General features: G+C 60.4%; 1 protein-coding gene across 1 annotated transcript; it reads right to left on the bottom strand.

Annotated features, from left to right (window-relative positions):
• Positions 1-3,163: 3,163 nt before the first annotated feature.
• On the bottom strand, positions 3,164-16,180 carry PTGS1 (prostaglandin-endoperoxide synthase 1). Its single transcript, XM_069771232.1, has 11 exons — positions 16,010-16,180; positions 9,801-9,917; positions 9,497-9,637; positions 8,565-8,708; positions 7,958-8,139; positions 7,775-7,858; positions 7,196-7,442; positions 6,321-6,607; positions 5,410-5,557; positions 4,655-5,030; positions 3,164-4,577 (listed from the first exon to the last, which is right to left on the bottom strand). The coding sequence occupies exons 1-10, from the start codon at positions 16,131-16,133 to the stop codon at positions 4,675-4,677; spliced, it is 1,830 nt and encodes a 609-aa protein (XP_069627333.1). The 5' UTR covers positions 16,134-16,180; the 3' UTR covers positions 3,164-4,577; positions 4,655-4,674.
• Between the last annotated feature and the right edge of the window lie 10,717 nt (positions 16,181-26,897).

Below are 26,897 nucleotides of genomic sequence, written 5' to 3'. Positions count from 1 at the left end.
CTTGTCAGGTAGGTTGTTTTGCCTCTGGGAAATGTTTTGGTTTGGAAAAAGCAGCCTACTGCAGAGAGGGCAGCCAGAAACAAGGGTTTTTACAGGAGGGCATAATTCTGCACTGGGAGAGAGAAGTGTAAAATCACCTGGGTTTGTTCACATTTAATGATGTTCCAATACAAACAACAAAAGTTGGCCACAGAATGCAAATGCACAAGGAAATGCAGACAGCTGCTCGGCGAGGGCAGGAATGAAATCACGGGATGAGCTTAACGCAGGCATTTAATCATGGTGCTGACCTGGGTGCCAGCCAGTAAGGGACAAGATTTAGAAAAGTTTATACTGCTTTTTTTTTTAGGGCCAAATCTACCTCTTCTTTCTAAAATGTTCAAAATATGCCTTTGCTGAAAATCTAAATAAATGTTGCTGTGCAATCGCTGGTGTGATTCACGCCACAAAGGGGCCTGCTGGGGTGGGCTCGGGGGAATCCGGGTGACTTATTCAGACAGGGGACTGCTTTTCCATTCAACCTGAAGGCCCTGCTTATTTGTGCCACCATAGGGTTTAGATAACTTTCCATCGTGGATCTTGATCAGGTGCAGGGCTGGAGGGGTACGGGCTGCCCAGAGAGGGAAACCCCGGAGCAGCTGCAGCCCGGCTGCAACCTCTGCCCTTCCCTCTAACCGGAGGGACCACTTTACATGAAAAAGCATTGCAGACAATTGATCTTACTTGTACAGTCCTCTCCGGTCAGCAATAACCTCCTGCTCAGTGAATCATCGCTTAAGAGGTCGCACAACCACAGACAGATGTTTTCATTGTTGCTGCTCACGCCACACAAACACAGGCAGCACCGTCCTCCTGTCGACATCCATCCCCGTGTGGGCAAGCTGCAGCTGGGCTCCCTGGAGGCACTTGTTTAAAAAATCAAAGGACGTCCTATGAGCTGTGTTTACCAAGAGCTCAAACAGAGGGTAAGTCTGGCAGCACTCGCCTCTGCGCCATCCCCAGAGCTCACAGTGGTGGGGGATACTTGGAGCCCTTGCCCCAGTTGGGTGATGCTGGTGGATGCACCAGACTAAACACCCAGTTTAGATGCAAACCACTGTCTTCTACCTTGGATGTGGCTGCGCACTGTGATGGAGAAGCTGGTGAGGATGTGAGCAATTTCTACAAACTGCCATGGCTGAAAGACTAGCAAAGAAAACACAAGGGCTCGGCAGTGCTGGGCTGGGGGAAGCTCCATGTGCGGGGCTGTGGGTCCCCAGGCTCATGGAGGAGGAGGTTTCAATAGCATGTTGGAGGCTGTGCCTGGGGTTGGTATGTGTTGGTCCTACAAAGAAACAATTTCAAAGCTTTTCCTGAGGGCGAGGTGCAGGAGGAAGATGCTTTGCTGTCCTGGACACTGCCATGTGGGAGCTGGTGGCACAGCTGGAAGAGATGTCAGGTTTGCCAGTGTTGGCTCAGCTGAGCTAGTTCCTGGTGAGACATTCCTCCTTGGTGGCAGAGAGCATCTCAGCAGCTCTCTGTGTGCCTGATGGGCTCTTGTATGCTTATCGGTTGGTACCAAAACAGCGCTGGCAGCCTTCGATAGCTACAAACAAAAGCAGGATGTTTGTGGTCTAACTGAAAAGAGCCGAGCTTGTGCCTTTAGCCAGATGGTGAAGGATGCTCGAGGCTGGAGCAGCTCAGCACAGCGCAAGGGCTGTCAAACGCTTATTTTGGAAGTGCTCCAGCTGGCTGGAGGCACGGGGCATGTGGATCCCAGTGTGGATTCGTGACACGCTGACAGTCTTTGGACTCTGTGTTGCTCCGCATTTGCTGCTGTTTGCCTTTTTTTTTGAGTGTTGCGTTGCTGGCTGAGCAAGGGAAGCGCAGTGAGGTTGTGGTCCTCGGTGTGTGTGGGGGGATGTTGGTCACAGCCCAGGGTACAGCCGGTGGCAGGGCAGACCCTGGGGGGACAGACCCCCACCACTGCCACGTAACAAGCTGTCGGCGGGTATTCGTCATTTTGGTACCTGGGCACAGCATCACCACCACGCGCTGGCTTCCCAGCCTGAGGGGAAGGGAAGGGGAAAGCTGGAGAAAGGGAACTGTGGGATAGGAAAGGACCGTGTCCTCCTCTTGCCTTGCTGCTCAGCACTTCTGTACTACACGGTGCTGCGAGCTGCACAGGAGCGGTAGGACTGGGCTCTCTACGTGCTGGGACGGCTGGGCAGGACACAGGCAGGGCAGGGCCAAGCCAGGTGAGCACGCACCAGGCAAACCTGCCTGCTGTGCCTTCCTGGGTTGGGGCTGCCTCTCTGCCTTCTTGCGTACCATTAGGAAACAAAAATCCAGATGATATCCTGGTAAAACCATCTCATTTCTGAAGGGTTAAAGAGAGCGAGTGAGAAGGCTCTTGCCTTGGGACTCTCCACTTGCAGATGTTCCCTTGCTATGACATCCTCCTAATGCATCCCTGCCAAGGCACCAGCTCTTTAAATCTCCCTGGTTTCAAATTCCTGTAACATCTCCCTATAACTGGTTTTATTATTGCTTGGAAGTGCCTCACAACCCCCTCTTGATGAATTGGGATCATGACATACTTGGTTGATCAGGGATAAAAAAATCAGCTGGTGCGACCAGAAATGATTGAAACTTCCAGGGCAGAAGGTGGGACATCACAGGATTGTCACCCCGTCCCCAAATGGCCAACACTCCCATCCGTCCTCATCCCCCTCCTAGGGAATGGCAGCAGAGAGTATGGAGGGGGCTGTGTCTACCTGGATATATCTACCTGGAGATCCCACATCTGTTGTCCTCACCCTTGCCTGCCCCATACCTCACGTGCTGCCTGGTCCCAGATTTCGGGGCAGCACCCCGGACCAGGACTCCCTGCCCTGGTTCTCCTCTCTTCCCCTGTGGCTCTGTGTGATGGGCAGAGGAGCAGCCGGCAGTGCCTGTGGGGGGGTCAGGGTGGAGAACCCCATCAGGAGGGTCTAGCTGGGAGCAGTGCAGCCCCCATGGCCTCACGGCATGAAGTCACCACGCCAGCTGGAAGTCCTGCCAGGACAGAGCGGGAGCCCAGGAACGGTCCCCTCCTCCGGCTCAGCACAGGAGGAAAATGCAGCCATCTGCTCTCCTACAGACTGTGGCTATTTCATGCCTACAAAATACCTGGCCAGCAAGATTTAGATGTGGATAGATTTTATGTGATAGAAATACATAATGTTGGATGTAAGCACTGTGTTATCAGCATCGGAGCAGCGCAGTGCAGGGCTGTGGGGTGGTAGTGGCCGGAGGGCAGCGTAGATCAAACCTTCATAGGAGACTCGGGCTCAGAGCCCCCCCCATCGAAGCACCTCCTAAGGAGCAGGGTGACTCCGTTTATTCCTTGTGATGCAGCCAGCAATGACACAGCCTGCTGTGGCTGCATGGCCCAGCCGTGTCCCAGCGGGGACACCAGCCCTCCAGCAACGCTCCAGGGACTTCTCCTCTCCCCCAGCTCCTGCTGCCTCCCGAGCGTCCTGCCCTCTTGCAGGGCCTGGTGCTGGTGAGACAAAGCTTGGAAACTGGCTGGAGGAAATGAGAGGAGTTTTTTGAAATCATTTATTATTTTAAATGTCCATTTTCCTGGAGGTGAACCGGGATCTGATGGGGATCAAGGCTAGTGACAGTGGCTGCCAGCTACCACGTCATTATGTCGGCGAGGGCTGACATCTGCGTGCGTTTCTGGAGCGGGACAGAAGCGGGCTCTGTGCGCCTTGGGGATGCCGTTTGCTGAGCTATTAACGCAGGGAAGGGTAACGATCGTAGGATGGAAGAGATTTCATCTCTGTGTTTGCACAGAGGTAGCATCTGCTCCGAGCAGCTCAGCGTGGGTGGCCGGCAAGTACGCGCCGGGGTCCTAGCTAGCAGGTGGGAGACGCAGGAGGTCTGGGAGGTCTCATCTGATGCTTCTCCTCTGGTCTTCTCCCGCAGAAACATTGCTTTGGTTCCTTCTTCTTGGCTGTGTCTCAGCTACGCCCGTGTGCTGGGCAGCCTCGGGAGGACGGTCCGGAGCGGCCGCAGGAGAAGCGGATCAGGACAGGTTCCTACGGCAAGCTCAGCCACTGCTGGGCCACCGTGACCACCTACAGCGTGTCCTCCCCGTCCGTCTGCGCGCTGCCACCTGCCTCCTCTGCCTCCCTTGGGGAGCTCAGTGCCTCAACCGGGTGCAGCAGAGGCAGAAGGACTGCAAGGGCTCCCTGGGCTCTGTGATCCTCCATCCGGAGCGGGGAAGCCCTGCGGAAGTGGGATTGCTGGTGGTCTGGTGCTGGAAAGCAGCAGGGGTGGAGGGTGACAAAGCACAGGGGAGTCCAGAGCGTCCCAGGGAGGTAGGCGTCCCCCGGGGAACCCCAAAGCTGGCTTAGTGCAAGGTATTCACTAGCAAGAGAACTGGGTCTGCTGAGGACAGCCACACTCCTGAGGCACTTGAACTTTTCACAGAGCTGGTACCAGCCTCTCCTCGAGGGCTGGTGTGGAGGATGCCCAGGATGGGACCATCTTCTGTCCTGCTCCTGCTCAGCACAGGGGTGGGCAGGTCCCCGTGTCCTCGTCGCTCCCTGTGGGAAGGAACGGGATATTCAGTGCCAGGCTGGGAGCTCAGCTCAGCCAGCGCCTGGGCAAGGATTGTCTCTACCTGGGCAGGCTGTCCCGGTACTAGAGCTCAGCAGATGATCCACCGCTCCGAGGGCTACCATGTTCCGCAGCATCTGGCACATGAAACGCCACGTATGGGCACTTCTTCACATTGAGGCACACGAGCTTCTCGAGCGATGCTGTCTTAACTATGTCAAAGCCAGTTTCTCCACCGAATGTACTGGGTTTCCAGTACTCTGGGGAGCAGATGGGGTTTCCAAGAAGCCCCTTCAGGGAAAACGGAGCTCCGATCTCCACCATGCTTTCCCCAAAAATACCATTGGGTTGGGGTTTCTCAAGCAGCAAGCCCGGATAAAACTCCAGAGCATCAATGTCTCCATACAACTCTTCCAGCTCTGCCGCCTTCTCTTCTTCTCCTGCACCAAGTGAATGTCAGAGTGCTTTAGCAAGGGAATGGCACCCGGCAAGGACTGGCCTTGCTGTGGGTAATGGGAACATGGCAGCTCCCATAACCCAAGCAGCAGCGAGCCCAGCTCCCAGGCCAGGCACTGCCCTCTGGACCACTCGTCCAGCCCCATAGGAGGAAGGACCCCTGCAACCAAGGCATCAGCCCTGTCTGCCCTCGTGCGAGGGTCACGACCAGGCAAGGCTTGGATGGGCAGGACCGGCTGCTCTGCTGGGCAAGCCCAGCGGCTGGGGAGCAACTCGTGGTCTCGTGCCGTCCCTGCGGGTGCAGAGCATCTGCACTGCCCCAGCGAAGCCCCGAGAGCTCCTGCGGCAGCACTGCAGCCCTACCTGTTAGCTCCTGGAAGGACTTGTAGGGCTTCATGCCAAACCTCTTCCGATACTCGTTAAACGGCTGTAGCCTCAGCTGCCGGGATTCCTTGATGACCCCAACGGCCACGTTCAAGACGTTGGCATTGATGGTTTGTCCCCCACCTATCTGGAGGGCAAGAACACAAGGAGGAGCACACGTAAGGCACAAGGCGGCACCAGCATTTGCTCCAGGGGAGCCACCACACTAAAGCTTCTGTGTCCTGGGCACGGTGTCATGCAGACCAGCACGTCATCGCAGCAGCAAGAAGAGGAGGAATCACTGGACAGTGCCAAAACAGCTGCGGAGCAGCTTGGGCTAAAGTCAACCCTGTTCACAACCCTGTTCCCTGTCAGGGAACGGTGCAGGGGAAGCCCCAGATGGACGGTGACGCGCTGGCCTGGGAGGAGAGGAGAGATCACAGGGGTTTGGGGTCAGGGAGAACACAAACACCCAAAGAGCAGCGGATCTGTGCCTCAGTCTTGTTTTGCACAAGCAAAGGGTGAGAAATGTAGATGTAATCGCTTGGAACAAAACATCCATGTGATGGCAGCAAAGAACAGTGCCAGCCAAGCTGCTCCTACACCCAGGCTGCTCCGCAGCCCGGTCTGGGCCAGGAGATTCCTCCCAGTTTACCGCAGACTCCAGGCATCACCGCAATGTTTCCTACAGAGTCCGAGAACAAGCAAACGGGGCTGCCAAAGCCCAGCCTTGCTACGATGCTTGTGGGGAGGACTTGCAACATGCCCGTCAGACATGTGTGACATACGACCCACTGCCCAAAGTGGCTGTTCGTTACTGCCGTAATGGCACTGCCTTCCCGGTACCGCGAGCATCCCTCCCGGAGTCCCACAGGCCCGGCACTGGCAGGGAGGGGAGAGCAGGACCTTACCCTTCCTGCAATCTGCTTGGAAAAGGATTCCACCAGCGCCTCCACGCCGTAGTCCAGGAGCATGGAGGTGTTGTAGAGGAACTGCTCGTAGCTGTACTCTTCCCCTTGGATGATGAAGGAGTCGGGCATCAGCCCGTGCCAGTGATAGAGCTGGTTGAACTCCACCGCGATGCGATTCCGGTACTGGAACTGCGTCCCAAACAGCAGCTCGGGGTCAAACTTGAGGCTGAGGAAGTACCCACTGAGGTGCTGGACGTAGTCTTCAATGACGATCTTAATGGTCTCCCCTGGGCAGGAGGCGAGAGAAGCAGCCGTCAGCTGGCAGCAGCCGGAGCTACCGGCTCTGTACCCAGATGATGCTACCCACCTGCTATGGCAGCGCATCCCAGCACCCATTCCCCACCCGGGACCTTTCTGACTATGGGCTTGTTGAGTTGGTTGGGAATTTTTCAGTGAATTATTTTTTCACCAGCAAAGGTCAGTCTGCCAAAACCGAAATAGTTCCTGAGGAAGCTGACCTTGATACGCTTCTTAGAGATAATGTGGTGACATGGCTTTTTTCTGGATTTTGGTCAAAAATGACTTATCATGAGATTATAGTAAATTTATAATGAACATTAAAATGAAATAATTCAAAATTATGACAAACTTATTCAAAATTAATTTTTTTGATGGACCAAAGGCAATTTTTGCTCTATGGACCAAAGCCAACGATCCCCAGAAGGCTGCCAGAGAAACTCCTCCAGCCTCTAAAGCCAGCCTGGCCACCACCCTCAAACAGAGACCAACTAACATCCAAGTCCTTGGGGCTTGCCCAGGCAGGTGGGACACAGGGCTCCACAGTGCCCATGCCCCACGGCACCACTGGTCCTCACCGATGAGGATGAGACGAGCCGTCTGGAAGAGCTGCTCGTCGCTCCAGGTGGGATGCTCCCGTTTCAGTATGTCACAGACGCGGTTGTGCTCGCGCAGCCAGAGCGTGGCGTACATGCAGAGCCCCGGCAGAAGCCCAAACACCTCCTGGCCCATCGCCAGCTGCTTCTCCTTGGGGATGCTGGATGGGTAGACCATGTGAACTGGAGCATCGGTGACCGTGGGGGGGTACACCTCTCCATCCACCACCTTGGGGAAACAAGAATGGGATGGCAGAAAGGGAAGAGGGGAGAAAAACCACTGCGGTGAAAGCCTGCCCGGCTGGGACCTGCCTCCCTACGGGCACCACGGCCGCTCTCCTGCAAGCGGTGAGCGGGACAGAAACACCTCCCTCATACAGACCCGACTGCGGAACGCCTGCTGCTGTCAGAGCAGCTACACCCCAAAGCTTGTCCCTTTGACGTGGCACCTCCGGCCAGCAGCCATGTGGGCATCAGGGCTGGGGTCCCTCAGGAGCTGCCAGAAGGACACGGGCTTCAAACAACCCTGGATCACAGGGCTGAGAGATATTTCAGTCGTACCTGGAATTTCAGCTTCCCATCTCTGAAGAGTCGCAGCTGGTGCTGCCGCTGCAGGTTGTCCCCATATAAGTGCCCAAGGTCCACCTGCCAAAAAAGCACGGCATCAAGGCTGCTCCGAAAGACCACGCGTGCACCGGTCCCCCTCCTCACTCCCCGCATGCCCCCTGCTCCAGCAGCCCTCACCCCATGCCCCAGCGCCTTGGTGAAGCCGCGTCCCATCTTCCCAGACGTCTTGAAGAACTGGTGGGTGAAATGCTGGGCGAAGAAGGCAAACATCAGGTTGGTGCCTTGGGGATCGGCTTCAAACTTCTGCCGCAGCAGGAACCTCTCTGCCAGGAGCTGGGGGTCGGGGAGCTGCTGCTTCCCTGCAAAGGATGGAGGTTGAGGGCAGATGCCCCGTGCCGACCCGGCTGGGTACCAGTGCTGGCCACGGGGCTGTCGGCAAGCGTTGCCATATCTGCTGCAGCACCAGGCACTGACTCATGGGCATAGACACCTTACAGCCCTCTTACACAGGCCACGACATGCCCCAGCTCAACCTGAACTGTCCCGGCAGCATTTCGGATGCCATCAAGCTCCTCCTGCCCACAGGGCCAGCTTAAGCAGGACAGCGGCAGTCCATGGCACTGCCAGTGGTGCCTTGCAGATGTGCCCATGGCAGCGAAAGCTCAGGCATGGGTGGGTGCGAAAAACCGATGCCGCGCCGGTTATGGACCCGGGGTGCTGCTCCGGCGACTCAGCCCCATACTCGGCACGGTGCGGTCCCGGTCCCCCCAGGCGAGCCGTGTACCTTTGGTCCCCATTGGCGTTGGGCAGTTGTCTGGCACGGGCGGGAGGACACGGGTGTAATAGCTGACGTTGGAGTAAGCCTCCCAGCTGATGTAGCCGTAGTCAGAGTTGAAGGTGGGGGGGCTGGGGATGAGATTGGCGCGAACTGAAAGGAGAGATGGGGGTCACCACTGTGGGGCCTGGGGCATGGGGCAGCACCTCACAGATGCTGCCCCGGCCCCTGCCTGCCTACTCAGTGCTGTCAGACACCCTCCTCTGACACCTCAAAACCCAGAAAGGTACTGGCACTGGAGGCATGCAGACGTCCCAGGCTTTGTTCTGAGCCTTTTAAAGGCTGCAGTCCCCTGCAGAAGAGGAGGGCTCCTGCTAATGCACTGAGTGGATTCTTGGATGATGAATGACAACCACACAGAAACAGTAAAACCAACAGCTGGAGCCTTGCAAAAGTGTCGCTATGGCTCCAAGAGCTGGAACCTAAATATTTATGCAAAATGATGAATGTGGGGACATGAGTAACAAAGGCCATGTTTCCACAGGCTGCTTTCCATGCGGCTGCTTAAGAGCCCTTTGGTCTGGGGACCACGGTGTGCTGAGACCTGCGTGTGTTTTCCAGCTGGCAGACAGCCCGGTGCATGTCCGGGGACACACGTCTGGGGACACACGTTTGGGGACACGCAGCCGGGGACACAGGCAGCCTGGCCCGCCAACCCCCTGCACCCTGCTGCTGCCTGGCCGGGCAGCCTCCTCTGCGCAGGGTGATGGGATGACAACCTCCCTGGGTGTCCCCGTGAGGTTATTCAAGCCCAGTGTCCACCATGCCCGTGGGAGCTGCTCAGCATCACTCCAGCCGCGCCACCCCCGCCATCACCTCCTGCTGATGCCCGGAGGGTCCCCAACTCCTGCTGCACCCCGAGACCCGCTCCAACCCCTCACCTGTAAGCACGAGCCTCATGAGCGTGTCCCTGATGAAGGTGCTGTTGATAATGTCCCAAAACCACCTGAAGTGGGTCAGGATGAAGTGGTAGAAGGCAGGACTGGGCTTCAGCAGGTTGTGGAGGCGCGTCCAGAGCTCGGCTGGGGGAGACAGACCAGGCAAACCGCTCACCCCGCTAACGAAGCCTGCTAACGACCCCAGCCCACCCACGCTATCACTGCCGGTGAGAGCACGTGTTGCAGGTGCAGCATGTCACCCTAGGACCCACGGGTGCCACAGGTCCTCCAGGCAAGAGGGACTTACGGGAGGTGCAGTTGGCCCCGAAGTATCCCGTCCGCGTGCAGTCGCATTCGTATCCTCCCAGGCCGACCCTCACGCACACCCCTTGGTGCTGGCAGGGGAAATAACAACAGGGATCCACTGCGGAGAGAGAGAGAGATGTCACCATCCAGCCACAGTGTCACCGTGTCCGGTGGCTCCCTGCTGCTCGCAGGGTGACACTGACCCGGACACAGCCGAGCCGGGTCCAGCTCAGGGGGATGCACCCCGGGGCGGTCACCCTGAGACGAGGTGCTTTGATGCCAGCCACCTCCGTGAACCCAGCCCCCAAGTCTGGTGTCAACGACGTGCTGCGGGGAGACGGCAGACGGGTGCTGCAGGAGCCGAGCACGGTCCTGGCTATTGCAACATCATGCCTGCAGTAGATACCACCGCTCAGCTTTTCTTTTATCTCCCTGGTGAGATATTTTGGGCAGGAGCATCGCTTCAGCACCATCCCTCCTTCCTTGTGGAAGTTAGCCTCGTCTGAAACACCCAGGATTGCCAAAGGAACCATCCGCACCCCGCGGCCATGCACCGATGGGTGCTGCAAGCCCTGGCCCCAGCTCGGGCTGTTGCTGCCAAGCCCATGCCCTGCCCGGTGCCCCATGCGACCGCGGGGCCATGTCACAGTGGTGTCCCACACAGCCGGGGCCATAGCCTCGTGCACGGGTGGCTGCTGTGCCCCCCCCCGAGCCCCAGTGCAGGATAAAGCAATGTAAACACGGCACCAGTGTTAATAATAATGGCAATTGTCAGGGCTGAAGTTTGCTTTGGCAAGCGGCTCCTCCGCCCTCGCCGCTCCAAGCGGATGAAAAGGGCCAACCGCTGGGCTCCCACCCGGCCCCTTCCTCCGCCGCCTTTGTGCCCCCGCCTGCAGGCGTGAGATAAGGGCCCCTTCCTGCTGGCCACACTGCGGCGGGATCCCGTGGGACAGAGGGAGACCCCCCTCTGACATAAAGCAGCTCCCAGCTCTGGGGCAGCACTAGGCACCCATTGGCACCAAGCCCCTCCGACCCACCCTGAGGCGGGCAGCACTTTGTAACTTCACCATTTGCAGCCCCTCCAAGAGCCGCAAAACTCAAGGGAGAAAGGGAACCAAGAGCCGGGGTGGCCGGAGACCCCTCTGCCTTTCATCAGCCCGGGGACTGGGCTGGAAATTTGGATGTCGTCTGCCCCAGCTGCCTCCTGAAAGCCTCACTGGTGGCAACCTCAACTTCACCAAGCTGGGTCGGTCCCCGCAGACCTGGGATGGAGCCTTTGTGCCAGGAGAATACAAGTGCCAAGGGCCAAGACCTCCTGGAGCACACCCGGCTGAGGGTTTCGGTGCCCATTGGCAGGACGGCGGTCACCAGCCCCACTGGGACGCACAGCGCTCGGGGACAGGGGTGCCACGGACACCCAGTGCTCAGCTCCAGTGCCACCAGCTGTGGGGACGGGCAGCACGCCCTGAGCACCAGAAGGGACTGAGAGCCGTTCCCAGTGTGCCCAGTGTCACGGCTGCTGAAGGAAGGTCTCCCATGTCTGTCGGCTGCTCTGTGTGGTCCGTGAGCTCACCAGACCCCTGCCAGACCTGGTTCAGATTCTTCTGGAATTTGGGAACAGGTTCCAACACTGGGGTGGAGGGACGGGCACGCAGAATAGAAACCATGTTTTTTCCACAGGAAATTAACATCTTTGAAAAATAAAGCTAATTTTGCAAAGTTGCTCAGTCTCCCAGCTGGCCACACGTGCAGGACAGGGGCTGCCTGGGAGCCCAGGGCTTGGCCGGCAGCTCTGCCCCGGCTGTGCTCAGCCCTGTGACCCCAAATCCCTCATGTCACGGGGGCCTACTTGCAAAGATGGATTCAGCTCCCAGCTCTTCCGTCAGACTCCCTTTCATCTCGGATCTTTTCATGTATCCAGACGGGAGGCAGCAGGCAGTTTCTTACTTATCTCAGAGAAATTAAGGTCAGACCACCCGTTCATTTTTTTGCAAGATGGGAACTTTTGCAAAGGGGGCCATGTTGCAGCACAGCTGGAGCATCCTGGAGGCTATTCCTGCATCGGTAGCTCTGCACTCAACTCTGCCGTAAACTTTGCGAGCACCTCAGAAAGCAGCCCTGTGCCATGCCTGGTGCAACCCAGGGGGATGTGGGGCTGCCCGTGGGCACCGCAGCCACGGGGCCGGGAGGATGCTCCATGCCGCGGGCTCCGGCAAGGCAGGTCGTGTCCTGCCCCATCCCTCCTGCTGACGTGGGGAGTCAGAAGTTCACGTTAGCGGGGCCGCTTTGTCGGGGTTCTCCCCAGCACGGGGCTCGATGGCACGTCATGGCCAAGCACTCCTCCAAGGCAGGTTTGGCTGCGCGCTGGGCTTGGCCGAGCTGCCTCCTCCCACGGTTCACATCGGTGTCAGGGCCGCGGGGTCCCGGAGGTGGGGTGGGAGTGGCATGTTCCAGCCAAAAGGGTGGGAGGGGGACAGAGCGTGTCCTGGCCCGTGACAGCAACCCCTTTGTGTCCTTTCGGGAGCCTCCCTCCCGCAGTGGCTCTGTGCCTCTCCCCACCCCGGCCAGGAATTCCGCACCGGCTCTGCCAGGACGGCTCCAGGTGTGGGGAAAGCTGCTGCCAGCCTCCACGCTGGAGCACGGCCCGCTCTGTGATGGCAGAGCTGGTGAACATGCTCCATCACTGCTGAAAAATGCCAGATTTTGGGGACAACATCCGCTCTGTGAACCGCAGTCAAAGCAACCTGGGGTGAATCACAGGCAGGCTGGAGCCGGGCTTGCTCGATGGCACACGGCTCCGCAGCCGCAGGCTTTGGAGACGATGAGAGCCTCATACACTTGTTTTTCTGATTCAGGGAGGTTTCTTCAGGCCCACGAGCTGTTCACAGCACACGCAGTACAGCCAGATTGTCATCTGCAACCACTTCTGGCGGCACCATGAGCAAGAGCAGCGTGCCAGGGCCGCAGCTGCACGCCACATGGGGTTCGGCAATTCTCCTCCCTGCACCTGAGCCAAGCTGCCGGCCCCAAGAACGGGCTGCGGGTGGGCAGTGGGCTGGCTGGAGTGGGTGATGCAGCCCCAGGGCTCTTGGAGTGGCAGCGGGCTCCCCTTTGCAGCCCGGGTTGAAGCTCCGTGAGCCCCGTTGCGGAGGGGCTGTGCTGGGAGGAGGCAGTTGACAGTGGGCTATGGAAACAGGCATGAATCAGAAGCGGCTCTGCCAGAGGTCCCTGCCTGCCCTTGCTCAGCAGGGTCTGTACCCCACCTGCCCCGTGGTTGGAGCTCGGGCAGACAGTGATGTTGAGGTGCTGCCGCATCTCCCGTCTGCCAGAGGGTGAGATGGCGCGAGCTGTGGAATAGCTGGGGAGAGGACGGGCAGGTTTATTTTGCAAAAACACTTGTACAAAACTACACCCCTGAAGGCAAGTCAACAGCCAAGGGCAATATCTGCAGGGGAAAACAGAGAAACACCATGGGACTAGCTTGGCTCTGCTCACAGCCAGAGGAAAAGCCTACAGAGAGCAAACATTGTGGCTTGGAGCCAAGGTGCAACCAGCAAGGAGTCAAGTAGAAGTGCTCTAAGCAGCAAACACCAAGTGAGCAGGCGATCCCAGCCTCAGCCCAACATCCTGTTATTTGGTCTTCGAGAGCAGATCCGAGGGCAAGATTAGGGCTGTGGTCCTCCTGGCTCAGTGCTGCAGAGGAGCAGGAGCCCGGCTGCTCTGCTGACAGCACCTTGGGGCACAACGCAGTTCCCCTAATTTCTCAATCAGATAACTTCCCTCCTTAATTAAGGCTTGGAAGAGAGCTGTTCTGTCATGTATATCCCAGGTATCTTTTTTTTTCCCCCCACGTAGTGAAATTTGCTTTGATCCTGGCATGCAGCAGTCAGCTCCAGGGGTTCGTCACAGTTGCACCATCCCAGCGTGCGTCTGTCCCAGCTGCTTCAGGCATGTGGGTCCCCAGGCCCTGTCCTGTGCCCGGCAGGAAAAACGGATGCTGCTCCTGGCTGTCCTCAGCCCCCAGGAGGAGCTTCCCAGGGAGATGACACCTGAGCTGGGAGATGGCCAAGCCAGAGGAGGGACTGCACAGAGGCTGTCCCTTGCTTGTCCCCACCACCCACGGTCCAGCCCAGCGGGTGACAACCAGGTCCCTCCCATGGGATCCCTCCTGTCGTGCAGATGTGCCTGACAGGCCCCCGCAGCAGGGTGCCTGCTGCAGCGCTCGCTCCTGCTGCTCCTGCTCTGTCCCTCCAGCCCGAGGCCAAGAAGCCCAGAGGGCTGCAGGGTGGCTTGGCCATGCTGGGGGCACCCAGCCAGCCCCACTGTCCCCAGCAAGTGGACCTGCCACCTCCTGCCAGGTCGCACCCCGACTCCTGGAGTCCCCTGCAGAGCAGGCACAGCCGCAGCCTCAGAGCAAACCCCGGGTCGTGTTCCCCTTTTGGACACATACGCTACCAAAACGGGGAAGTCCCCACCTCAGGGTCATTGCTTTTGCACAGGGCAAGCCGCTCCAGGACAGGGAAGTCTCCCCTCTCCCAGCAGGATGGCTGCGGGGAAGAGGCACGGGCGGTGCGGAGGGCAACATGCCGCGCTGCAGCACCCGGCTCTGCCTGCTCAGCCCAAACCTGCTCGGTTCAGGTCGCTTCTCCCGCAGTCCCGCTCCCCCTGCAACGGGGGGGTGCCTGGTCAGCTCCGCATGTTCAGCCTGTGCAAATTTTGGGAGGTTGTAGGTTTGGACACGTTGCTTCCCACAGCGATGGGTAAACCCAGGCAGGCTGCTGGAGATGGGGTCACCATCAGCCACCGTTTGCAACACGGGCAGCCAGAGCCCCGCTGAGGGATGCAGCCCGGGTGCCCGGGCTGGTTTTGCTGAGAACATTACTTTAGTAAGGAACTGTAAAACCTGAAAAGCGCCACGAGCTTCACGCTGGGGTGGTGTTTTTCTGCAGTGAGGAAGGTCATTTCACAGAAGAGGGCCTGGAGTCAATGGTCTATTAAGGACCTGGAGGAAACCGCACTGTAGGGGCTGCGGATGGAGCTGATGGGATTTGAGATGTGGTTTTATTTCACAACATGCTCTGTGGATGCCTGCCATAAGCAGCGTGACTCCTTGACATCCTTGCACAGGCAGCCCGAGCCCACCGCGGCTGTGCCAGCATGCGGCGAACTGCTGCGGCACATGGGCACGAGAACAAAACGACGGCTGAGGCCACCGGACCCGTCCTTGCTGCTCCCAGCCCTCCATCCTCACCCCCAGACTGCGGTTTCACCTGGTGTTTGTTTGGGGAGTGCAGGGAAAGGCCCTGGCTGCCAGCATTCATGGATATTGCCCCCCTTTCTTTCGAGAAGCCCCGTCCCAGCTGGGAGGCCGCAGGGAGCAACCGGGTGCTGCCCCTCAGCCCGGTGTCGGGGCCACCCTGGGGTGGCCGCGGTCCCATCCTGCCCCAGGGTCTCGCAGGCCGGCGGTGGGCTTGGCGGGAGCCCAGCTCTGTCGTGCAGACGCGGCCGCGCTCGGGCCACCTCGACGGCTCGTCCAGCCCCTGTGTGTGGTCCCTGCGCGGCCGCAGCGGGAGGTAGAGGGGAAGTTTGTATTTTTTCACAGGCGATTTCGCTCTCCGGTCAGGCGTGATGGGCCAAACCCATGCAGCGCCGGGACCCGCGGGGGCTCTGACCCCAGGCGCTGCCCTCGGGGGTCCCGGCCAGCGGTGCCACGGCTCCGGCCGGCCTCCCCCCTGCCCCTGCCTGCCCTGCCCTCCGCTCCGGGGCTTCTCTTCGAGACCCCACGGCCGGGTCCCGGCAGCGGCGGGGCGAGGACCAGCCCGGGGCGATGGGCTCCAGCCCGGCCCCGGGGACCCGGCGGAGCCCGGAGCCGTCCCGCAGCGCTGGGCAGGGGGGGGCTTGGGGCAATCGCCCCCACCTCTCCCGGCCACCGCCCCGCGTTCCCCGCGCCTCCGGGGGTCCGACACCCCGGGGATGGACCCTCCGGGACCGCGTCCCGCTGCAGCCCCCGGTACCGGATCTCCCGGCGCCGGGCTCCCCCTCGCTCCCCGGGTCCGTCCCCCCCGGTGCCGGATCCCCCCCTCCCGTCGCTGTCGTCCGTCCCCCCGCCCGGTGCATGATCCCCACCCCGGTGCGGGATGTTACCGCTCCCCCCCCCCCCCCCGGTACCGTCTCTCCCTCCCTCCCGGTGCCGGCCCCCGCCCCGCGTACCGGAGCCGTCGGTCGCGGCGCTCCCGGGGGCGCAGAGCAGCACGACGTGGGCGAGGAGCAGCCGCAGCCCGGCCCGGCGCAGCCCCGCGGCCGGAGGGGCCCGGGCCCGGTACCCACCGCCCATGGCGAGAGGCAGCTCCGCCGCGTCCCGCCGCCCGCTCCCGCCCGGCCCCGCCGCCCCCGCCCCCGCCGCGCCTCCTCCCGCCCCCGATGGGACGGGGCCGCCTCCGACAAGCCGGCCCCCCTCCCGGGGGCTCTGCTCCGGGCCCCGAGTCCCCCAGGAGCCCCCTGCCCATCCCCAGGTCCGCCCGTCTTCCTCCTCCCAGTCCGCACCTCCCCGAGCATCTCCGTACCCATCTCCTGGTCCCCACGTCCCCCTGCATCCCCGTGCCCTGGTCCCCTGGTCCCCCTGCATCCCAATGCCCATGCCCTGGTCCCCACGTCCCCACATCCCCCTGCATCCCCGTGCCCTGGTCCCCACGTCCCCCTGGTCCCCACATCCCCCTGCATCCCTGTGCCCTGGTCCCCACATCCCCCTGCCTCCCCATGCCCTGGTCCCCACGTCCTCACGTCCCCCTGCATCCCCATGCCCATGCCCTGGTCTCCATGTCCCCCTGGTCCTTATATCCCGCAGCATCCCCATGCCCTGGTCCCCATGTCCCCCAGCATCCCTATGCCCTCACCATCATCCCCAGGACCCCCCTGCCCATTTCCTGATCCCCAAGCCCCCCCTGCCTGCGTCCCCAAGCCCTGGGGCACCCTGTTACAGCTCCAGCAGCAGCACCCTCCCCGCAGCGTGGCCACGGGCTGTGGGCCTGGCTGAGATCCCTCTGACCCACTGCGGAAGGCTGCCCCAGCAGTGCTGCCCAGCTGGCGCCAGGACCTGGGCTGGCCACAGCTGCCAACAGCCAGAAAAGCTGAGTTTATCAGTGAAACCATCACCAGGTGTTTCCTGCCTGGCTGCTTTGCCCCCCAGCGCCAGCCTGCTGATGGGGACAGGATCTGGCCAGCCCAGACCAGGCAGGCACCAGCCACCCCATAGGGGAGCGCGTCGGACTGGGAGAGGCTCTGCGTGTGGCTGGGGTGGCCGAGAGTGCGACGGGCTGCAGATCTTGCTGGGCTAGACTTAGGGGATGTCTGTGAGCCTGGTGGCACCCAGACCCCAGGGGCTGTGGCTGCTCACCCTTTCCCGTGCTGCTCTGCAGCAGAGACCCCAGCACGGGCCTGAGTGTGTTTCAAGATAATCTCGGGTTTTGCTGTCACCTCCTTGCAGAGCGGCAGGAAGCCCCAGCAGGGCTGGGGGGTGCGCGGTTCCTGCATGGTTCCTGCGCTCTGCATAGAAAGCGGCTTTGTGGTGGGGACAGGGTGGGAGCGGGGCTGCAGGACTGGGACTTGTGCTGCGGGGCTTTGCTGGGTTTCAGCAGCAGGGAGGGAGCATCCCCACAGGGCAAGCGGGCTTTGTAGGTGTCCAAAAAAGAACAAGGACCTCAGGTCCAGCTTCAGCAGGCAAACGCATCAGCTGGGACACAAGCATGAGCTCAGCGGGCTCTTGATGTGCTCTCATAAGGTGGGGACACTGGAAACGAGGGGAGGTTTTGCTGTACACATGCAGTTGGTGTGGTCAGCATGTGCTGGGGCCAGGGCTGCTCCTGCCTGCGGGCAGCGCCGTCCTGTCTGGCCATTGCGTGCCCAGCTGCTCGCCCCGTCCTCTGGTCTCTGAGACAAAGAGCGGTTGAAGCTGCATGGATGGGCACTGAATATAAAGCCATGGCAGGTCGGCGGTTCAGCGCAGAGGGACAGATTGCAGTAGGGTGTCAGGATGGTTTCAGCAGGAGCGTGGGGGGACGGTGTCAAACACTCACCCAGGCGCTGCCCCGGCCCCCCCGGCCCTGTGCCGGTGTGCAGCAGGGGCTGCAGGAGCGGGGCAGCGACAGGTCCCCCCACCCGCTGCTGCTGCTACCGGCCCTGTGGTGTTGCAGCCCCACAGAGAGCAAAGGGGTTCACCCTGCGGGTGGGCGTCTTTCCCTTCCGTCCCCACAGGCAGCACCGCCAGCCCCAGCTCTGGCCTTTCCCCCTCCCTCCCTGCACCCGCTGCCTGCTGCTGTTGACCGCAGTGGTGGGACCTGGCGGAGCCTGACCCCACCCCTGCATCCCCCCGGGCCAGTCCAGCAGCCCTTGGAGATGTCCCACCTCCAGGAGCGCTCCCGCACTCGCAGCTCCACTCTTCCCTGTTGTCAGGTTTTAATAATCATTTGCTTACACAATACGGGAAACGGTTGCAACAGCCCCAAGGCTGGCTGTCTCGCCAGGGCCGCTGAGGGGCTGCCATGGAGGAGCTGCCCCTGAGCCGCAGGGCGAGGGGTGGCCCGGCTGTCCTGCGCACCCCCACCACTCCTGGCATCTCTCCCGGTACCCAGACCCCTCGCTCCAGGCACTCGGTGCCACACTGGGCTGCTCAGCACAAACCCATCAGCTACCGACCTCCCCGCTGCCAGCCCCAGCTGCCAACAAGCCTCCCTGCTTCCCCTTCATGATGGCTGTCTGTCTGAGCTGCAACCCAGGATGTCTGTCCTCGTGTCCCAGGATGGGAGCCAGCCCCGGGTCCCCAGAGACTCCCTGTCCCCAGCCAGGACAAAGGTGAGCGGTGCTGCCTGGACATCACAGTGGGACTGCAGCCTTGCAGCCTCCCTCGGCGCGAGCACGAGGCTGGGGCTATCTGGGGCACAGTGGGCACGTCCAGGGGTTTGCCACAGGCTTGGCAGCGTGGGTGCTGGATCTGGCCAGCAAACCTCCCGACATCCCTCTGTAGCAGCAAAGGGAAGCTCCAGCGCGGTGCTGCCGAGCCCCACGTGTTCATCACTGCCACGGTCCTGGGGGAAGGCAGGAGGAAACCAGTCAAGGAAAAAGGTTTCCTTCAGCCTGATGGATGCCCTCGGAGGGGCGAGGGAAGCTCTCGTGGGGCAGCGGCACCGGCAGCTGCTGTCTGCGGCGTGCGCAGGGCAGGAGGAGGAGGCTGCTGGGCCAGTGCCAGCGCTGGGGAGCGCTGAGCCGAGCCCGCTGGGTGCCGGCTGGCTCATGTCGCGGCAGCTGGCCCCAGCCAGCGTGCCAAGCACCGCGCAGACGATCGACGGGCTGAGGTCCGGTCACCTCTGGTGGCTCACCAGAGATTTCTCCCCTCCTCCCCACAGCGGGGAGGGGGCTCTGCCCTTCGTGGTCCCAGTGCAAGAGCTGGCGAGGCTGTGGGAGGTGAGCGGCACAAGGGGTCTGCCCCAGCCTCTTCACCCCAGGTCGCAGCCTCGCGTGCGGCCCCCGCTGTCGCTGGTCACGGAGCCAGAGATGGAGCGTGTGAGTTCCCAAAGCGCACGAACAGCCTGACGTGTGCGCCGGGAAAATAAACTCACACGAGGGGCTTTGGGAAGAGCAAGAGCCTCCCCGGGGCTGGGCAGATGCAGGGCTGAGGGGGCTGTGGGGATGGGTGGCTGCTGCTCCTCGGAGCGCAGAGCAGCAGCGGGGACGTGGCCTTGGCACGGTTCCTGGGAGCGCTCCTCGCCGACCAGCTGCCAGTGGGACACAGCAGCAGGATGGACGGCCGTGCGGCAGAGGCAGCCTGGGGTGGTCGGGCTCTGGCTGAAGGGTTTCAGCCCTGAGCACCCAAAACCTTCTCAGAGGTGGCCGGAGCAGCTCCTGATGCCCTCCTGCCATGGGGTGCCGGGGGGGCCTCACCGTGTCTCGTGCCACACTCTCGTCCGGCTCCTCTCAGCTGGCCCCGTGCCGGTCTCACACTGCTCTTCTGCTTTTTGCAGCAGCAGCTGCAGGCGTCAGGGTTGCGGCTTCACCCTTTTTCCTCCTGCAGCTTCCCTCCTCCTCCCAGAGACATTGCCGGAGTTTTGCTTCCTTTTTCTCTCCCCCCCCCCCGAACTCAGTGCAGGGGGGATGCGACTGTGGCCCTGCTCCAGCTCCGGCTGTCTCGGGGCTGTTGGTGCTGCCCTGCTAATGTGCCAGCAACCGGACCTCAGTCTTTGCCGAGAGGCGGCAGCGGGAACGGGAATCGCCACGGGGGTCTTGCTCCAGTTCAAAATAGGACGGGGAAGGCATTTTTGGAGATGCGCTGCAGCCGTGCGCGGATGCCCCCGAGCCCCTCCGGCGGAGCAGCGGCTCTGCCCGCTTGGTGCAAGGCCTGAGACATCGGTGAGAGGTCACCGCCGTGGCGTGACCCCATCCCGGGCCCACGGTGTCTGCATCCCCGGGCAGGCAACGGCGAGGCCCGGGTGCTGGCGGAGGAGCTGCCGGCCGCGTCCTCCCGTAGGGAGGCAGCAAAACACCGTCTACGGCAGCGCGGCGTTGGCCGGGGCTGCGGGAGGCACAAAGCACCGCTGGTCCTGAGCTGCTCTGCCTTGGGCCATCCCGCAGCACCTCTCGGGCCACTTGGGACCCCCTTCGCCCGGGTTTGGGGGTGATACCGCTTCCGTGAGCTGCGATGCCACTGGGGCAGGACAACGGGACCCGAGAGCCTGCGGTGGGTCGGCGCTTGAAACTCCGTCTCCTCCATCTTCCTAGGGGTGCTGGAGCCGTGGGGACACCCGTGCCGTGATCCCACAGCCGTGGGGTGCGGGGGGTGAGGTGGCAGCTCAAGGAGCCCACCCCAGGCAGGTGAAAGGCTGCGTGGTGCAGGTGTGGAGCCTGCCCGAACCCTGCGCAGGGAGCAGAGCCACGGGGCAGACGGGCAGGCGGACCCCCACGGCTCCCCGGTCCAGTGCCTGGGAGGAGCGTGTCCCCCTGATCCCTGGGGATCTGCATGGCCCGTGGATCATCCCCTGGCCTGACCCATCCTTGCGCATCCCTGGGAGGCTCCTTGAGTGGGACATGGCTCAGCGGGTGGACCCTTGCCCATGGGCTGTGGGGGTTTGGGCAGAGAACAGGGAAGCCAAAACCCCCCATTTTTCTACTGAAATGTTAAGGGCAGCTGGTGCCGAGTCCCCCACGGGGAAGGTCCCCGACAGCCACAGGTACTTCAATCCAGCCCAACGGCACAGCAGATGCTGGTGGCTGGAGACCCCGCACGGGGCATCGCTCTGGTCCAGTCCACCCTGTGCTGGGCTCAGAGGGACTGTGGGGGCACGGAGCCAAGCAGGGCAGCAGCAGGGCAGCCCCAGGAGAGAAGCCATCCCTGATGGCCGAGCAGGGCTGGCGGCCCCTTCCCCAGCTCCACTGGGCACGGCAGCAGAGGACCCAGCATTTCCTCCGGCACGGGGAGCTGACAGACGCTGTTTGGGGGGCTACAAATCAGACCTGAAAAGCTGGAGCTGGACAGGCTGTCTGGGAACTCGTAACCTGAGCCCCAGGAAAGGAGGACTCAGGAAAGCGCTTTCAGCAATCATATTCATCATCTTCAGCTCAGACTCATTAGGCTCTCGGAGCCCAGCTCCGCCACCACCAACGCCTCCCGCACGCAGATAGAGCCGCCGGCTCAGACAAATAAATGCTTCCAGCTTCCCGGTGGATGCGGCAGGTCAGGGAGCATCTGATGCCAATTACCCGTGGTGTAGGGTTCCCTGGCTGTGCTCGCGAGGCGGCTCCCGTGCTCTTGCCCTCCTGCCCGGGTCTACCCCGGCCACGGGGGGTGCTCAGCCACCTCCATGGCCCCTCCAGTTTGGAGCTGCCCCATGGATCACCCTCTGCTCCCCGTGCCAGGAGCTACGGGGGCAGCCAAGGGTGGAGAGATTTAAGTCTGTGCCACCTGTGTTTTGGGCTCCTCCATCCTTGGGTCAGGGACCAGCATAGGGATCACCCACCTGAGCATTTCAGGGAATGCTTGAAGGCCACCTCACCGCATGGCCGTCCCCACCATGGCTGGCGCAGCACTGGGCACCAACGTGTCACTGCTGGGATTTAATTCCTCCAGGTCAGTTCTTCCCAGGCTGTCCCCATCACACGTGCTCACAGCATGGTGCAGCAGCATGGACACCTCCTCCCTGCTCCCCAGGTGTGGGGCTAACGGTGGAGACCTGCCCAGCTGGTGCAGCAGGTTTGGAGCCATCCTGGCCAAGGGTCTGGCAGAGCCCCAGGTGCTGGGCAGCCACTTCACCAAGTGGTGGGAAGCGTGTTGGGGCTGTGCATCACCGTGTGGCACCACATGGGTGCCCCGCGCCCTCCCGTGCCCACCGTGCATGGGTCCCAGCAACATCCCTGGGGCAGCGCATCCCCATCACAGGGTCTGAGCAGAGGGAAGCCATGGGACTCTCCATAGGGTTCAGGTCCAAAATTACAATGGACCGTGGAAACCTGCTGACAGGGCTGGGAAAGGACCCCAGGGTCCAGGCACACATCCTGAACGGTGATGGCAGCCAACACAGCCATGCAGCCTTACCGAGCGCTGCGGTGAAATGGGTGCAGGCAGCTCCGCTTGCCCGGTGGCTCTTAGGGGCAGCTGCACGTTTCCATTTCCCCAGGCTCAGGCCAGCCTGGATGTCTTTAATTGCCCAAAGGTCGGCATCCTCGAGCCCGGGGCCACGTGTCGGAGGGACCCCGGGCAGGAACCTGACACGGACACGAGTCATTCAGGATCAACGCTGGGGGCCAGGAAATTGCAACGGACACAAACCTAAATACACTGCATGTCCCCTCAGGTAATCAGGGGCCGGGCCAGATTCCGGCTGACAGCTTAAATGCCTTAATTCCTTGGCCGCTGCGGTTCGAGGGGGTCCCGTGTGCTGTGGGCTTCTCCCAAATGGTCTTTGAGCTGGAGATTTGTCTGTAATTGGAGGCACGTTGCATTCCCCTGAAAGTAGCCAGGTCCCACTGGAGGGGGGCTGCGGGAAGGCAGCAATTTCCCTTATGGACTTATTTACCTGATTAGAGAGTTTATTTTATCAAAATTGCTTCAGAATGGGGCCACTCGGTGTGTCCAGCATGGGGAGCTCCCCAGTGGGGCTGGCAGCCTGGAGACAGGTAATTTGTGTGGTTAATGGGACTAATCCACCAGGCAATTGCACCAATAGATTTCATGGCTGCAAAGTGCTCTGTTCCCATTAATTAAAAATCTGTTAAGAAGATTAGCATGTAAAGGTATCAAAAGAAACCCAAGAGTTTCTTTCCCCACCGGCCCCCAAAGGCGAGTGTGGGAGTGCTGGATTGCTCGCATTAGCACAAAAATTATTCTTTTAAAGGTAAGGACTTCATATCCAAAGTAACTGCTGACAGTTTTCCCTGACTTCCCTACCCAGAGGTCCTTTATGTTTAATTATAGTTTGTTTAAATTAGCCTTGATTGTTCGCGTGGAGTGTTAGCTTAAATATATTTTGAACTCGTGGTTCCCCTGTGCCCTGCCGGTGTGGTGCGAGGAGGGCAGCCTCCGGCCAAGCCCTGTGTCCCGGCAGGTGCCCCCGCCGCGGGGCTGATGCTTGGGGCTGCCCGGGAGGAGACGGGGGTCCGGGGGGAGGTCTGACCCCGGCATCCCCTGGTTGAGATGGTCACACCAGAGCAGGAGCCGGGGACGGCGGTACCCACCGTCGGCAGGGGCTCAGCTGCCAAACCCAGCCCTGCAGCAGTGTTGGGCACCTCCCCGGCCTGGTGGTCTGCCCAGACCCCACCAGTGGCTTCTCTGTCGGCAGGAGCCCCGTACCGTCACCACCTGCACCCCACGGACACCCCGCTCCTGTCCCCCCGCTGCCGCTGCCGGCCAGCCCGGCACTGCTCAGCCTCTCGCTCGGCAGCCGGTGCCGTTCCTGGCCTTTGTCCACAGTCAGACACTGAGCAAAACAAAAGCAAATTCCCCGGCAGCTGAAGGTGCCATTTTTATGGCTCGGCTGAACGAGGAAGTATTTTTTGATCTCTTAAAAATCCTGAATATTATCTGACAGTTTATCTTGTTTCTCCGCATCCGTGTCTTTGCAGCAACGCCAGCTCATTTACATGTGTATTGCGCCTGCCTCCACGGGTGCTGAGGTCAATTGAAACTCAAGAAAAGAGGAGAAATTTATGCAAAACTGTTGATTGCATTTGTATGTAATGAAATCATCCAATATTCATCTGACTATAGACTCTAATCTGAAAGGAGAAGTGAAGGACATAAGAGTCACTGGAAAGCAATAATGAGCTTCTGTAGTGATTAAAAAAGCACTTGAGCTTTCTGAAAATCCAGCCAGAAATCGTGTCTAATCAACATGGAATATAGGAGGCAGAGATTACATTGATACATTTTGCAAAGCTCACTGTTGAAAATGTATGCGAGCTGTAAACTCTGACATGCCATCCATGGTCTGTTTTATACAAATCCGGGCGGCACACAATCAGCGCCCGGGCTCATCCCTGGCACAAAGCAATCTTGGTGTCTCTGCTCGATGACTCACAAGGAGCGCAATCACATCTATTTTGAAGAGCAATGTTGGTTTTTAACTATGTCGAGAGCTTCCAGCTTCCTCGGAGTTTTTCCCCTTCCTTTCGCCTCCGCTTCGCGTTTCCCCGCGGCCGTGGGGCTCAGTCCAGGAGGTGGTGGGAGGCTGGCGCCCGCCCTGGTCCCTGCCACCACCTCCTTGGTGCGGCTGCCCCACTTCAGCAGCTCAGAGCAAACCCAAATGTCCCGGCAGAGCCGAATGCGGCCATCCCAGCAGCCCCGGGGAAGGGCAGGTCTCTGCCTGGGATGCGATGAGCGGGGATGTGCGCGGGGGTATCACACGTGCCCGGCGTACAACCTCCTCGGGGACCACCTGCCCACCCACCAGGCCATAGCAGCGCTTGCCAGGTGGGAAACCAACGGTGCCCCAAATCCACACGTGCTGTTGGGAGAGGGCTCCTGGCAAGCGCAGCAGGACGTGGAGAGCCCAGGACACAGCTCGAGGGGGTCTGGACACAGCCCTCCCTCACCCCCCCCTGCCCTGACCTGCACCACCCAGAGGCATTTGCTGCTGAGGCCAAACCGTTCAGTGGCCAAAGCAGCAACGCTGACATCAGATCCACTTCACACCCAGCCCAACTGTTTTCTAGCCCACGGTCCCTTTCACTCCGGGGTTATTTGGTGCAGCTGGAGCTCCTTTCCCACCCGCCAACAGCATCAGCTGCAGCTTCTTATCAGCTCTGGGTGGAATCCAGGCTGGAACCAAGTGAGAGGTTCCTGCTGATGCTGGTGGAGGAAGCTTTTGGAGCAGGCAGGCCTTGTGCTGCAGCTCCCGGTGCAGAGCACCAGAGCAGCAGTCGGTTTGTGCAGCAGAAGTGGGACCCATCCAGAGCCACCCTGTGTGCCAGCTGTGGTCACGGTGAATGTCCATCCTCTCTTCTCCTGACTGGTTTACAATGGTCCTCAGCAGGCGGGGGGTGGCCTCCCGGGCCAGCATGCTGCCACGCACCCGGCCGTGCTCGGTGGGTGCTGCCGCAGTCCTGTGTGGCTGGAAGGTGCTGGGGCTGTAGCTGGTGCTTTTGTCCGTTTGTCCTGCGGTGCAAAGTCCCACACTGAGCAGGACAGCCTGCGGTGGCCACAGATCTGCGGGTTCACGCGCTGCCTGCGCTGCTTTGCTGGTACCAGGGGTGAGAGCAGCATCCCTGGGTGCTGCGGCTGCTCCTGGCTGGTGCAGAGCACGGAGGGGTGAGGTGAGGACCCAGGCAAAAGGATTCCCCAAACCCTCCCCTGCCATGGGGCTGTCACTGGTGGCCACTCGGAGAACAGGTCTTTGCCTTTCTTCACATTTAAAAGCTGTTTTTGCACCTGGTTTTGCTTCACCAGTGTGGCAGCCCTGGACCCCCTTCCCGCTGCCTCCCAAAGGCGCGGGGCACGGCTGTGTTGGGGACGGGCGGCTCCATCCCCAGCCTGGCGCTGGTGCAGTTTTACCACTAGGTTTTAATTCACGTGAGGTGGAGTGAGATGCTACAGGGCAAGGAATAGCAGTAAATACTTGGGAAATTCCTCTGTGCAATGACCCCCTACAGCCCCGCTGCCTGTCTCCAGCAGCCCACCCTCCCTCCACCATCCCGTTGCCACCACCTCCAAGACTCGGAGAATGGGCAGAGGCCAGAGAAGCCGCCATGGGCAGCACCAGCCCTGCCTGTGCCTGCAGCAGAAGCAGCTTCTCCACCTGCCCTGGCTTCAAGAAACACCCAGCTCAGCAGCTGCTGCTCCTGGGCAGGTACCAGGGAAACTGTGGCTGGGATGTTGAGGCTGCAACAACGGCAAAAAAAGCCTAGTTGATAAATGTCAAAAGAAATACAGTAATCGGCTGAAAGCAATTTACCAAGCCATGTAACCGCCCTGGGCTTGCCATTTTCCTTTATTCATTTATCATGGTAAGCTCTTTGGCCAAAATACACAAAGCAGAGAAATTGTTGACATGTGGGGCCCTAGCAGAGCAAATCCTTCATCCTCCTCCCCCTCCCCACTGCACACAAACTAACTTTTTGGGAGTTGTTTATTTAAGGACTGCAGAGCACTTGGTGCTCTTTGAACCCAAATGCCGTGGGAGTGGGGCTGGCCACCACCTTCCCTCCTTTTGCCATCACCCGAGACTGCGGGGAGGCCATTTGCTGCTGTTGGGAAGTACCTGCTGTGTGATGTGCTCAGGATCTTGTTCTGCTTCTACCTCCTCCACCCTCTAAAATGTGGTACCAGTGGCTTGCACAGGCATTCTGTAACTGGTCAGGGAGGGCAGATGCTGGTTTTGGAAAGCTCCTGTGTTGGCTTTTGGTCTTCTCGGTCCTGGCTAAAATGGCCAGGCTGACACCACTGGTTTCAGTTCTCTATCCATGATGCATAGGGGAAACGCAGTGCCCATCTCCCCTGCCCACCCTGCCCCAGTCAGTGTTGAGCTCCCTTGTGCCTTCCTGGTGGCCAGGCTGCAGGTAATTCTGCTGGCCACGGCAATGGGCAAACGCTTATTTTGGGATGCATGAACCCAAGGGGACA

The sequence above is a fragment of the Haliaeetus albicilla genome, chromosome 26 (genome assembly GCF_947461875.1).
Source record: "Haliaeetus albicilla chromosome 26, bHalAlb1.1, whole genome shotgun sequence".
NCBI classification, from domain to species: Eukaryota; Metazoa; Chordata; class Aves; order Accipitriformes; family Accipitridae; genus Haliaeetus; species Haliaeetus albicilla.
This window is presented reverse-complemented; position numbering and strand designations above follow the sequence as displayed.

Excerpts from the sequence above, each read along its gene's own strand:
- PTGS1 (XM_069771232.1), bottom strand. The coding sequence starts at position 16,133 with ATGGGCGGTGGGTACCGGGCCCGGGCCCCTCCGGCCGCGGGGCTGCGC. Across the intron at positions 9,638-9,800 it reads CGGGGCCAACTGCACCTCCC|CCGAGCTCTGGACGCGCCTC; the intron begins GTAAGTCCCTCT and ends TGTCTCCCCCAG. Across the intron at positions 7,859-7,957 it reads CCAAGGCGCTGGGGCATGGG|GTGGACCTTGGGCACTTATA; the intron begins GTGAGGGCTGCT and ends CTTTTTTGGCAG.